We start from the raw sequence: 13,029 nt of genomic DNA, 5'->3' as shown, positions 1-13,029 counted from the left end.
AGTACTTCTGAGGCCTGTTATTGAGTATGTTATGAATACCAAGCTAGGCATAAATAAAACATGGCTTGTGCTGAAACAAAACATATAACTTTCCAAAGAGATGAAAGCTGTTCTGTGATCATCAGCTACTAATTAAAAATGCATTGGGTCAGCAGGAAACGTTTGAATACAATTTTATTTATTGATTGTGAATGTCTCCACACAAACACAGAACCAATCCTGTTTCACCTCACCTCCCTAAATTATCCCGTCCATCATAATCTACAATGCTGTCTGAGGCATTGCTTTTCTTCTTTTGGTGGGTTTGCATTTTGTAATCTTGGTATGGCTATGCTGAAGTTAGAAGCTTCTCCTTCTCCGAGTGCTTTCTCCTTCTCTTTGTTTTTGTCTGATAAAATGGATTGCTGATTGGGTCAGGGTCTTGTTCAGAAAGTAGTTTACACGGGAACCATTGGGCTGCAGTTGCAAGCAACAGTAACAGAAAGGCTGCTATTGCAGAATAATCTTTTGAAGTATTTGGAGCAGACTCAAAGCAGCGTGGAGGGGGGATGCGCCTCTTACTGGGTTTTAGTTATTGCTGACAGGAGCATTTTGTTCCCAGTCCTGTAGCTTAAACTTTTTGATGTTAATGTGGATCTTTTGGTGGAACTGATCGTTCTAATGGATATCACGATTCTTCTTTATTTTCACATCGTTTTCTTACTAAAACAAACGTAAGTAGGGGGAAATAGTGATTTTATTATGAACTCACTAAAGTCTGCTCCTACTGACCTTGGGTATTTCCAATGCCGCAATTCTGGAGTCAAGCATCTCACTTTCCTTTCCCGATTACCTTTACACCACGCTAAGCGCTGTCAGTTCAGTGCTTTCCCCGGGGACGGGCACACGCCGCTGCCCCTTCCCCGAGCCCAGGGTGAGCGGGCGGCGCACAGACGTCCAAGCGCAAGCCCAAAACCACCTCCGCGGCCCGGCGGGGCCTGAGCGGGGCGGGATGGGCCGGGCCGGGCCGGGCCGGGCGGACTCGCCCCCCGCCGCAGCCCCTCGCTGCGGCTCGCCCCGTGGGCCGGGTTATGTAAGCGGTTCGTCCCCGAGCAGCAGCCGCCGCATCTGCGGCGCTCCCGCCCCTGTCCCCGCCCCGCTGCCAGCGCCGGAGAGGCAGGAGGCGGCGGCGGCAGCGCAATAGAGCAAGTTTTGTCTCGGCGAGGGGGCGGCCGGGTCCCACCGCGCTCGGCAGCGCCGGCAGCATGGCCGCGGCGCCCCTGGGGCGGGCAGCAGCCCCCGCCGCGGCGGCAGCGCCCCGCTGAGCTCCCCGGGCAGCGGCAGCGGGAGCGGCCGCCTCCGCCGCCCATCCGGGCCGCCAGCCCGCCCGCCGGAGAGCGGCGGTCCCCCGGCCCGGCCCGGCGCGGCACCATGTGGGGCGGGCTGCACCCCCAGCCCGGCTTGCGCGGCTACAAGGCGGGTAAGGAGCGCTAAGGAGGGAAGGAGCTAGGGCGGGGGGGAGGCACAGGGGCCCGCGCCGCTTCCCGTCCCCTCCCCCGGCCCGGCCCGGCCCGGCTCCCTCCCGGTCCCCGCGGGAACACCGGAGGAAGCGGCTCTGTCCCCGCCGCGCGCGGGAGGCGGGCGGCCCCTGCCCCGCGCCCGGAGCGGGACGTGGCGCCCCGAGGGGGCGCGGGGGCCGGCCCGGTGCCGCTGGCGCTGGCGCCGAATCGGCCCCAGCCGGGGGCTCAGCGTTTCCTTTGCTGAACCTCGAAGCGGATGACAAAAGCTGAGCTTAACCTACATAATCCGTTTGCCTGTTTTGAGCTTTCTCTTCCATCCCCGATTTATGTTAGTATACCCTTAAGCAGAGTCTGGAAGCGTGCTTCTCTTGTAAATTTCGTTGTAAATTTAGACCGGAACAAATGGGTCGAGTCCTGGGTGGTTTTTTTTGGTTTTTTGGGTTTTTTTTCTTTCCCTTTTTTCTCCACCACTTTTCTGTCTCTGGATTAATTAGAGCCTAGCTCCTGCAGGCTGGCAGGGATGCGTTGAAATGTTAATGCTTGGAGTTAGGTTGTTCCAGGGGAAACACCTCTGTGCAAGCGATTCCCCCGTCACGGCTGTCAAACTGGCAGAGCAAAACCGGTGAATTGGCTGCAGAGCCGTGTGAACATTGCTTTTGGGCAGGTAAGGCAAGGCACCGGCTCTTTAGGATGCCTTTTTTAGGATATGAAAATACTACCGACTGTATCACCTGTCTTACTCTGGCAGGGCTTCTGCAAATATTTTGTCATGTTTTGATTTATTGAAGCAATTGATCACAAGTCGAGGTCTGTGGTTTGGCTCTGCCATTGCAAGTGCAACGTGGTGCTCTTGGAGTAATTTCTCTCCTATAGAAATTTGGATTTATGTTTTCATTTTGGGTTCACAAAGATGACTGTATAATGTCTATACAGTTAGCTGACATATTTAAATGGCGAGATTGTTTTGCTTGCAACTGACAGGGTTTTTTTTGCAAATACAAGAGCTGCTAAGACATTCTCAGCAGCTGCCTGAATCTCTACAAGTAGGCTAATGTTCATCCCTATAAGGTGAAAGAAGACATTGTTCTTTTTCTTCTGTACTGTGATTAAGTTTTAAATTTCTGTGTATAATACGTTTGCCTTGTTGAAGCATTTTTTAAAACTATTTAGTGCTTCCTGCAGAAGAATGGAGTTACATTATCTTTGTACTACAGCTTGCAAAGATAGTGGGTATTCTGAACAATAGGTGTGGAGATTTCAGTTAATTTGATGGAAACTGCAGGAATTTAGGGTGTTTCAATTCTTGATTATTTTTTTTGGGACAGGAATATTAAAAGGTTATATCAGCACCTTGTGCTCTGACACTAACTTCAGACCATTACAAAGGTTGTTGGTGTTCATTTTTCACTTGTTTTAGAAAACTTTAGATTGTGATATTTGATACATTGTTTTCCCTTTTGTTTGGGGTCACATAAAGTGTTTTAGTATTGCGTTGTATTTATCAGCAATTCCAGTGAATTACTGAATTAATGTTTTGCTTTGCTTGTCAGAATTGTTTGTAAGACTGGAGAACAAATTTTGTGTATTGCTTCTGGTTCCTCCCCTATCCCTTCTTTTCTTTTGAACTTGTATAACCCTGAGTGTTTAAATGTGTGTGTCTGTAAGCAGTGGAGATGTAAGGTAGCAAAACTGATAGAAAAAAGATCTAATTTGAGATAGGATAAACTGACAGAAAGTGGTGGTTAATTAGAAGGCAAGTAGATGGAGGTTTAACCTTGAGAGATGTCTGCATTATAATTTCCAACTGAGGAGTGCCCTCCTTCATCTCTCCTACTGGGAAACAGTTGAGAAGCTGTTTTGTTTGTAATCTGTCTGAAGATGTGCAAGTTAATTAGCTCTGTGCAGGTATTTTTATTGAAGGAATGACAGCTACTAAGACCCTATGCTATTGTTACTACCATGCTAGGTGTTTTTATTTTTTTTGGAAGGAAGCTGTTAATGGGAAAAGTATTTTGTAGCAGAACAGTAGTGTCCTACTAGGAAGCAGGAGTTTAGGCAGTCATTTCTTAAGCTGAAAGAACCTTTCTTCTTCTGAGATATGTTTAATACTTTAATGGCAGCTACTTGATGTAGATTTCAATTGGTGTGGGAGTATAACAATTAATGACTTGATAATTCTTCGTAAACATATTTTTGTGCTGAAAAGCCTTCTGTTTTGCTAGTTGTACTTCAGTTATCTATGGATTTGGGTATTTAAAAGCCTTACTTTAGAAAATCACTGAAAATCATACAGTTGAAAATCATATAATTCCCCTACAAAGCTAGGTGCTTACTGAGGGAAGTACCAGTTTTTTAGTAATAGATGCAAATTAATTCTGGTTATCTTAAAATGTAACAGGCAAGGACACTTTTGGAGCATATTTAATTTGTGACCTTCAGTTTTACTCTTTCTTCTCATTTCCACATGGTACTTGCTTTTTGGTTCAATAGGAGTGCCTTCTCTGAAAAAAAAATGCTGTCTTGTTTGTATCCCACTGAGATTTTGGTTTGTTTTTTTTTTTTTAGGTAGGTGCTTCTTGTATAATCAGTGCATTTAATGACACAGTTTGCTGCTCATGCAAAATAATTCCAGCTCCTTGCACTCTCAGTGCCTGTCCTGAAAAATGAAATTGCTGAAAAATTAAACTTGAAATGTATATGATTAAGTCCTTCAGTCTTCTTGAACATGTGACTGTTTATGAAACCCTTGCAGCATAGTTTGTACCTCTGTAAAGACCGCAGTTACTCACGTGCTGTAGGAATTTAACTGCAGTGAAGGGCATACAGCCCTTTAATCCCTTTGCTTATTTATCTAGACCAGCCTTTGAAATGCACATTTGGTTAATAACTCTTTTAAAACTATGAAAGTGCTGGTCTAGATATGGTTGGGCCATGTGTGTCCAACAGATGCCTGTGGAAAGTGAAAGAAGCACTCTTTGAAATGAAGTAACACATATTTATTACTGTTAGTAAACTGTGCCACCTCTAGTCAAGCTTCTTTCCGCTGTCCATTATTGCCAATTGGTAATGTTGGACATCAAAAGGATTTTATTGACACTCCCTAAAAACAGTAGCCTGCACCCCTCTGCTCCTGGCCTGGCAGTGTGATTTGCCCTGCATTCCCTGTACTTGAGCCTCACTGGCAGCATGACATACGTGGGTCTGAAAGATTATTTAGTGGTGTCACAAGCAAAGTGGCAGCAGCAATAAGGTCCCAACACATTGTAAAGCCCGTGTGGCTTTACAACTGCCTTCTTGGAATACATGTGGGCTTCAAAGGCAGCTTCCAAACTCAGCCAGGGTGGGAGGGTGGGACTGATGACACTCACTTTCATCCTTTGAGGAAGAGACAGAAGTCTGGTGGTTTTGTTTCTGTAACAAGTATTCGTGCTCTGCTATTGGAGATGTGCAGCCAGAGATGGTACGTATAGCTTTGGAAGTATCTTGAAAAGGCAGGTTTATCTTTACAGACTAGGCAAGGCAACAAATGGTGAGTTAGTCCAAGCCTAGATTTTATAGGTGTATAAATGTGTTTGTATGTGGTGCTTTATAAAGATTGTTCACCCACACTTAAAAATGTAATGTTCCAGTTGCAAGAGTGGGTGCTAGAATGGCCTCTGCTGTCTTTCACAGATTGTTATGGGGTCAAATGACATTCTGTGTTTGAGTGATGGTGAACAGGAGCTACTTACTTCCCTTCAAAAACAACGCCTTTATTTTTTCCTCCCTCCAGGCAACTCACTTTTATGGATATAGCATCCACTCCTTTAATGCGTGCAGAACACTTATGTCTTAACTGCTTGGCAAGAGAAGAATGATGGATGTAAGGGTGTATTATAGTGTTGGGTTTGGAGGTTAGCAGTTATTCTGATTCTGTATGTTACACTTTAACTGACTGAATATAGATTGCAGCTTGTGGTTGCAGTAATTCTTTGCTTTTAAAATTTTAATTAAAGGAAGTAGTTAATACTTTAGTAATTTTGAGAAGAATGCATTTGTTTTAAGGAGTTTTACAGCATAAATATGTAGTAAAAAGCAGTCTGAGCCATTCTGTCTGCCCTAGGGGGAGGTGGTAAAGGAAGTGCTAGTAGGAAAAGATCACCTGTAGATTCTCCAAATAATGTCTAGAATTTATGTAAATCCAATATTGATTCTTGCAGTGCAATTATTTATGCTAAGATTTTAGCCAAGCACTTAATACCTGTTGAAGAACCCATGTATTTCAAAATGTGATGCATGGTGGCAAGAATAGCTGAAAGCCTCCTAAATTGCATGACTTGAGGTTGTAGCCAGAGGTGATCATCTACCATTGTTAAAAGCAAAGCTTGTTTGTTGTAGACAAGTTAGTTAAGGAGAAGAGAGATAGTACTATTCTTGTTCAATATCAACTGCTCTGTCTTCTGTACTCTTTGGATGCTTGTTTTTAACATACAACTTGCCTGTGGTTTAATAGTTAAAGAGTTAAACTAATTGTCATTTCCTGTGCTGGTGGTTCTTTGGCTGAAAAAGTGCTGACTTGCCTGTAGTTGTCAGTAATCTCTTGGGTGGCCAAATATGTCTTAGAATTGTACACTGACAATGAAACAGTCTCATTGTGGTTGTGATTAGCCCAAAAACACATTCAGGCGTATTCACGGTGATTCAAAAAGCGACTTTTGTACTGGCTTTTGCCACGGGTTGGCCTTGGCTCACTACTCAGCTGCTTGCTGCTCCCAATCCTCAGTGAGACAGGAGAGAAAATAGGATGGAAAAGCTCGTGTTGAGATGAAGACAGGGAGATTGCTTGCCAGCTGCTGTCACAGGCAGAACAGATTTGGCTGTGGTGTTGGTCCATGTCGACTTCTCTTCTCACTCCTTCCTTGTGCTGTTGCCCTGCTCCATCCTGGTCTCTCTAGGGCCTCACAGGGGACCTCTGATCAGAGCTGCTGCTCCTCCTCCTCTGCTCCTGCTCTTGCCTCTGGGCTCACAGGGCTGTTTCTCACACTCTTGTTCTCCCTCACCCGTCACTCATGGGGAGTGCTTTGCTGTTTCTGTACAGATGCTTTCCCTGAGGCAGTGCCATCATGGCGGCGGGCTCAGCTGAACCCTGCTGTGGCTGCCTTGGAGCTGTCTGGAACCGGCTGTGTCCATGGCCTGGCAGCCCCAGACACTCCTCACACAGCCCTCCCTGCAGCCCCCGCCAGCAGCTGGGCAGCTGCACTCCATGAAACTTCTTCAGGAGGAAGCCATTATATTTTGATATTTCTTTTCTGGAATAATGCTAGATATAGTGTCCTGAAGTATATTCCTGCCAGCACTGAGGGAAGGTGTACTGTGTTCCAGCTCCTGCCTTAAGCTCCTACATGAAGTTTGTTGCTGTCTTGGGCAGATGGAGGAGGCAGTAAATGTGGCCTGTGGGATACTGCAGATCAGCTGCAGAGGCGTAGAGGTGGATGGCTGGAGAAGAGGAGGAAAAATTGCAGCAGGGAATAACTCACATAAATATGCTCACAAGTGTGTTATTCCTGACATATCATGGCTCATATTCCCAGAAACTGCTGAGCCCTGTGGAATTGCCCCTGAGTAGGCTAGCTCTCCCTGGGCACTGTGCTCCACAGCATCTGGCTCGGTTGCCTGAGTGTGAACATCCTATTGATTGCACAGCCACGCTCAAGTGACCTACTTCTCTGCAGCCGGCCGTGCTGTAAATGACACTGCATCTTTCTGTTCCTCATTCCCCAGGGATCTCTGCTGTTTTTTGAGATTTGGAAGGTCCATCTGTAAAAGGAGTCAGTAACACAAAGAAAAGATGCTGAGTTTTGAGAATTTTTTATTCTTTTTCCTTAGAGATGTAATAGTCTCTGAAATATTGGAAAATATGGCAGGTAAACTGCTCTTTTTGCTTGAAGGGGTGTATGCAGGTGGATTGCAGGGCATGATTTCATTTTGCAGCTAAAATAATCTAGTGAGTACTTGCTCCCAGCTTCCTGTGTACCTCCACTCGTGTGCCTCCCGTATACCCACTCTAGCACTTGCTTGACCTTACAGCAAACTAATTGGGGAAGCTGGACCAGGAAAATACCGAAGTTAAATACTGAATGAGGGATTTACAGTTGCCTGTTGTCGGGCTCCTGACAGGAATCTGTCTGTTTCACTGCAGGAAACATCTATGCTATTGTCTGGCAGGTGTGAGATATTTAGAGTCAAATAGACTAGCTCTTCAATCAGCTGGTGGACAGTGGAAAAATCTCCCAGCACAGTCGTGGTTTGCTGCTGCAGATGACATCAGGAAGTATATAGTTAATCCCCAGACTTACCAGGAAGGTCAGGGAAGGTTAAGTGAGGATCAGGAAAAAGTGACATTAATTCCATTGGACAGTGTAACTTCCACCAATTAGTGGACTCACAGGTTTAAGCAAGTCCAGAATAATGGATAATGACTGAAGAGGTAGTAGGAGACTCTCAGTCTTGCTGAGGAAGGGCAGTGCAAGTAGTGTCAGGTGAAGGTCTTCACTGCCTCTTCATTTCTTAAAATACCTGCAGTAGACCTAGCAAATGCAATTAAAAAAGAAAAAGATGCTTTCAGCTTTCTGATACACTAGAGACCAGTGGTGTGGTATTCAGACGAGAAACATTCTTGAATGATCCTGGAGTCAGATCTGAGATTCCTTATAAGGTATCCTTATGTTTTTAATGTTTGTTTTACTCCTTTAGTAGCATAGTTTGCAGATGGTGTGGGAAGCTGCAACTTTTTTGAATGTTTCAGAACAAATTAACCTTTTTTTTCTATCAAGCCTGTCTTTCTTGTAAGATGGTGTCTTCCCTCCCGAATGCCTACCTTCAGCATTTAGACCTTTTGGCAATTCCCAGCGCCTCTGGAGGCATTATTATAGTTGGGAATTCGTGCTTTGTATAAAAGTTCAGTGGTTAACACCGATGAAAGACCTGGTGGTTCTGCGGATAATAAAACAAAGTACGAAGTGTACTAACCTAACTAAAAGCACAAAAAGACATTGGAAATACCATTGCTCAAAGCGTTATCATTTTTGCTACTCAGCAAAACCAAAGCTAATAGTTGCAGTCTTAAATCCTTTTTCCGTTCTCTTCATCATCGGGAATTACCAAACTGGTTGAGCGAATGCTTTTGTGTGGTTGGTAGAATTATTGTAATGTAAAGCTTTACATTGAAAGTGATTGCAGTTGTGAAGACAGAAACACAAGGAGTGCTGGTTTGACTGAAAGTATCCTGAACAGAGTTGATGGTGTGTTGTGTGAAGGATTATTTTTTTCTAACTACTTCTCAGTTTCCAGGGGATTGTCCTTCTTTACATTGAGTAAGTGTGATAGGAAGCTGTAAAGCTAATTGTGGAGAAAAGTTGTGCTCTGCAACATGGGCACTGGAAGTTTGTAAGGAAAATTTCCTCATGTCTTACATGAAGAGAGAATTTCATCCTTTCCACTGAAATGTAACAATGTGGGAACTCCCTTACAGAGTTCTGTTATTCTGTGCATACTTCCATTAGCGTACACTAGACCTATAGCATGGAGGCTCAGTTTTCTGGTACTTGCACATTAAAGTAGGCCCTATTGTGTTTATAATGCACATTAGACTTCTTTAACAGTGCTAAGATTCTTCCCTTCACTTTTCATACTTGAGCAAAATATTTCAGTGAAATTTTATTTTGGGGGAATCTCTGTCTTTTCTATTTATTTTAGTGTCAAGGATATATTTAGAACTGATATTTGACTACAAAGAGGAGAGAAATGATGCACTTTTCTAAAGTAAGACTGTTAGACTCTTTTTTGTTCCACTTTGCAAAGTGTGGGAGCTACTTAAAACCATTTAGTATTTTTTGACTCATTTTAGCAGTTAGGATTACTTCACTTTTCCCCACGTGCAGAGGAGATTGAATTAAGCCTTTAAACAGAGAGCGAGAGAGAGGACAAAGGTAATTCTGTAAGAAAAATGTTAGCATGACAAACAGCTTGGAGAGCAACTTACCTGGTTTTGAATACCAATAAAGCTTAGCTGTAAGAAGGGGTGAAACAGATGATAATTTATGATCATTACATCTTTTTTTTTATAGGTTTCAGCTGATGAACTACAAGTGCCCAGCTTTTTTAACAGACCCTAGGAACTGACTGCATGTCCTGAGGGCTTGCTGTTTAATGTTTGTATTAATTTCAAATATAACTTAATGTCTATTTTCCTAGGTGTTCCCCTCTTCATACTGCAGTTGATAAACTTTCCAAGTTTAAAAGGTAGCGTCTCCTCTGTAGTTGCTATATGGAAGTGGATGGAAACTAGGGATATAATCTTGTGTTTCCATGGGGTGAATAGTGCATTGAGTCCAAAAACAAAGAGGCAAGCCAGCATAGCAGGCATGAGGTAATAGTTGTGGTCTGTGTGCCAAACATGAAATAAGAAACATCTGCAGTTTGTATTTTGAAGTTCTGTTTTATGCAAATGTTCTATCTGGAAGCAGAAAACTCACAGGAGTGCCATCAACAATTGGATTGAGTTTTTGGTCTTGCTCCTGTCAGTGATGAAATGAGAGCAAACCTCTTTGTTTCTTGTCAAAGCTGGAATTTAATCATTGGTTTGATGCTAAATAACTACAGCTAAATGCTGTCTGTGGATGAATTATAAAGTGTGTTATGAAATTTGTGTTTGGATTACATACTTTCTAGAGTAGAAATCAGGGAAAGAAAAGCTCACTTTTACATACCTGTGTCAGTTTAAGGATTTTGCCATCTTTTTAGTTAACAGTTGAACACAACTCTCTGCTAGCTGAACCAATTTTGTCCTCCTCAGTGAAGGCAGCCAGAGATTTATGCGTACCTAGGTCCAGTTTAGAATGTGCCTCAGTGTGCAGTTTGGCCGTAGGGTAAGCCTGGTTGCTGCTGGGCATCAGACCTGTATGTTCCCACTCCCTTCCTGGCATTGCTTCTTGTCTGACCCCTGGCTGAGCAAGCTTAGAAAGTCAAATTAGCAGATAACCTTTTCCGTGAGCGAGGACAGTTTGTTCCTGACCCACTTGCTGTAGGCTCTGGAGTGGCAGGGCTTGTGCTGGGGAAGCTGGGGAAGTGTGTGTCTGGGCAGGAGGAGCAGCCTTTGCCTAGCAGCTGACCAGGTCCAGTTAGCTCTGATGTCAGACAGCGTTCCCAGCTCAGACCCATTTTAGCCAGCAGCATAAGCTGGCCAGCTGGACTCTTTGATGGAAAGACAGAGCTGTTCTCCTCTTACTTTCTGTGGACTCTGGTGGGGGTTATAGAGAGCGAGCTACCTGATTGTGTCTTTAAACTGCCATGGCAAGATTCTCAGGAGCTCATCCGTCCAATTGACTTATTATTTTTAGCTGTCATTGTTCCTTTAAATTGCATACTTTCCTGGGATACCTTGTAACTTGTTTTCAGTCCTGTGCACGTTTGTAAAGTCATAAAAATCAGACCTTGTGAAGGTTCAGTTTGAAATACTGTTTTGTGTAGAAGACAAATGTTTTATAGTTGTAATTATCTATGATGAGAGATTGTACATTTAGCCACTTATTTGAAGAAAAAAAAATCAAAACTTTCCTTTATTAAGGAATTTGAGAGGCAAAAGAAGCTGTAGGTTTGGTGACAATCTACTTAAAATTCAGCTCAGAGGAAACCAAAGCACAAGTTTATGTTCCTTAAAATATGACCATAGCCTTTTTTGTAAAGGCAGTTTTGATACTGCCAGTCAGGTGTATGTGTACTCTGAGGATTGTATTTTGAGTATTTTCTTCTTAAGGTTTCTTTCTTCTACTTAATTTTTTTTTCTTTACTGTTTTGTTTTTCTCTCTCTAGTAGGTGAATTCTTTTGCACATTAGTAATACAGAGGACAGGCATAAGCTTTTGTATACCAGGCAGTGTTATCAGCCTCTATAAGTAAAAATGTAGATAAAAAGGTCTTTTTCAATATTCTTCTGTTTAAACTCTCACATTCCTATTTTTCTTCCCATTTCCCTCTATATTGGTACATTTTTATCTTTCTTCATGCTTAGAATTGTTCTAATCTGTTTGTAACTGGAAAGCGATGAGTACTTCATTAAATAGCTTGCAGGCTCTGTCAAGAAAGCACACTAATAAAGGATATGAGTCCTTAGGATGAATCATACTTCAGCTATCTGACACTGTAAAGTACTTTTGAGAAACTGAAATGTAAAAATTAAATAGTTCAGGCTGTCATTTCATCCCACCTCACCCTGCTTCTTATTGCACTTTGATTAAACTGCATCATCCACCTACTCTCAGCTGCATTCATGTGAGAGGAGGGATGGGACCTTCTGGTATCTTAGTTCATGGCCAGCTGGTAGAGCTGTGAGTTTCCACCACCTCCAGAGCATTTGTAAAAAAAGGATCCTGAAACTGAAATCTGGCCAGCTTCCCTGGAAGCATTAGAAACCTCTATTCCCAATGATCTGCTCACCCTGGAAGAGAAAAGCCTGCACTGTAGACCTGAAACTTGTTTTGGATATTTATATTAATAAAACTTGCAATTTCTTTTGCAGAAGGGCCATGGAGATGAAGTGCACCTAGGAAGGATATATCTAGGAGGTCAGGGTTGGGATGCCATTTTTAAAACACTGTTTTTGAAAGAATTTATGAAGTAGTTATCGAAGTAAGTTTTTTTTTTTTTCCCTGTGTCTGGAAGGAGCACTGACATGCCAGGATCTTTTTATTGTGTCAGAATATCAGATTAAATGACTGCACCTTGTCATTTGCTTCACCTTAGACTGAAGGAGGCTGCTGTTGCACCATTCTATTGGTAACTCCCAGCTTTTTTAAAAACCTTGTATAAATGTATTAAAGTATGACATCTGCTCTTGGGTCTACTTTTGGAAAGGCTTTTTTGCATTTTGGGTTCCTCTGCCTCTGTCGCCTTTTCTCACTGTGTGTCTTTACAGCAGTTAAAAAAAAAAAAGAATATTATCCATGAAGGCTTGTTGTGCGTGAAGCACACCCCAGAGTGAGATTTTCTTTAATCTTGTGGCAGCAGTGATCTTGCAGGTATGATGAGTAAACAAACATTTCCCAACCAAAGTGTTTTTTATGATTCATCAACTGTATGATACATCACTGAGAGACCATTTGTAGGTTTACTTGTTGACTTCTCCTAGATGTGTGATTATGTAGCCCTATGGTACAGGAGAGAAAGTGGAAGAGAGGCTATTATACCTTAAAGAACTCTTGAGAAGGGAGTGCGTAGAAGATGCAACCAGAATGAGTTCAGCAGTGTCAGGGGATTATATGAGTGGATGTGGGAGAGCGGGGTTGAAGGTGGGGTGACTTCTTTCAAAATACTGTCATGTGATCTTTGTGCATAATTAGCAGTGTTTTGGGTAAAGGTACAGATGGTGAGGGTAAACTCATTAACTGTGGCAGTGTCTTTGGGCTGAATGCTGATTCTTTCCTTGCAAGGGCTTCAGGCAGACTTCAGTGCCATCCTGGCGTGAAATATGATTGTTACAGCCTGGTCACATCCAT

The 13,029-nt window shown here is 43.1% G+C and overlaps 1 protein-coding gene across 2 annotated transcripts in view; it reads left to right on the top strand.

Moving 5' to 3' along the window:
- Window positions 1-1,152: 1,152 nt before the first annotated feature.
- The window catches only part of CEP85L (centrosomal protein 85L), a 104,561-nt gene continuing 92,684 nt past the window's right edge, over window positions 1,153-13,029 (top strand). The window contains exons 1-2 of one of the 2 annotated variants that reach the window (XM_084203705.1): window positions 1,174-1,193; window positions 1,330-1,459. In XM_084203705.1, the coding sequence (XP_084059831.1) occupies window positions 1,411-1,459 (49 nt within the window). In that variant the 5' untranslated portion in view covers window positions 1,174-1,193; window positions 1,330-1,410. Of the gene's footprint in view, window positions 1,460-13,029 lie in introns of both variants that reach the window. The other variant, XM_084203704.1, reaches the window with a different exon arrangement.

The sequence above is a fragment of the Fringilla coelebs genome (assembly GCF_963513975.1).
Source record: "Fringilla coelebs genome assembly, chromosome: 3".
NCBI lineage: Eukaryota > Metazoa > Chordata > Aves > Passeriformes > Fringillidae > Fringilla > Fringilla coelebs.
Note: the sequence above shows the minus strand (reverse complement) of the source record. Positions and strands in the feature narration are given on the sequence as shown.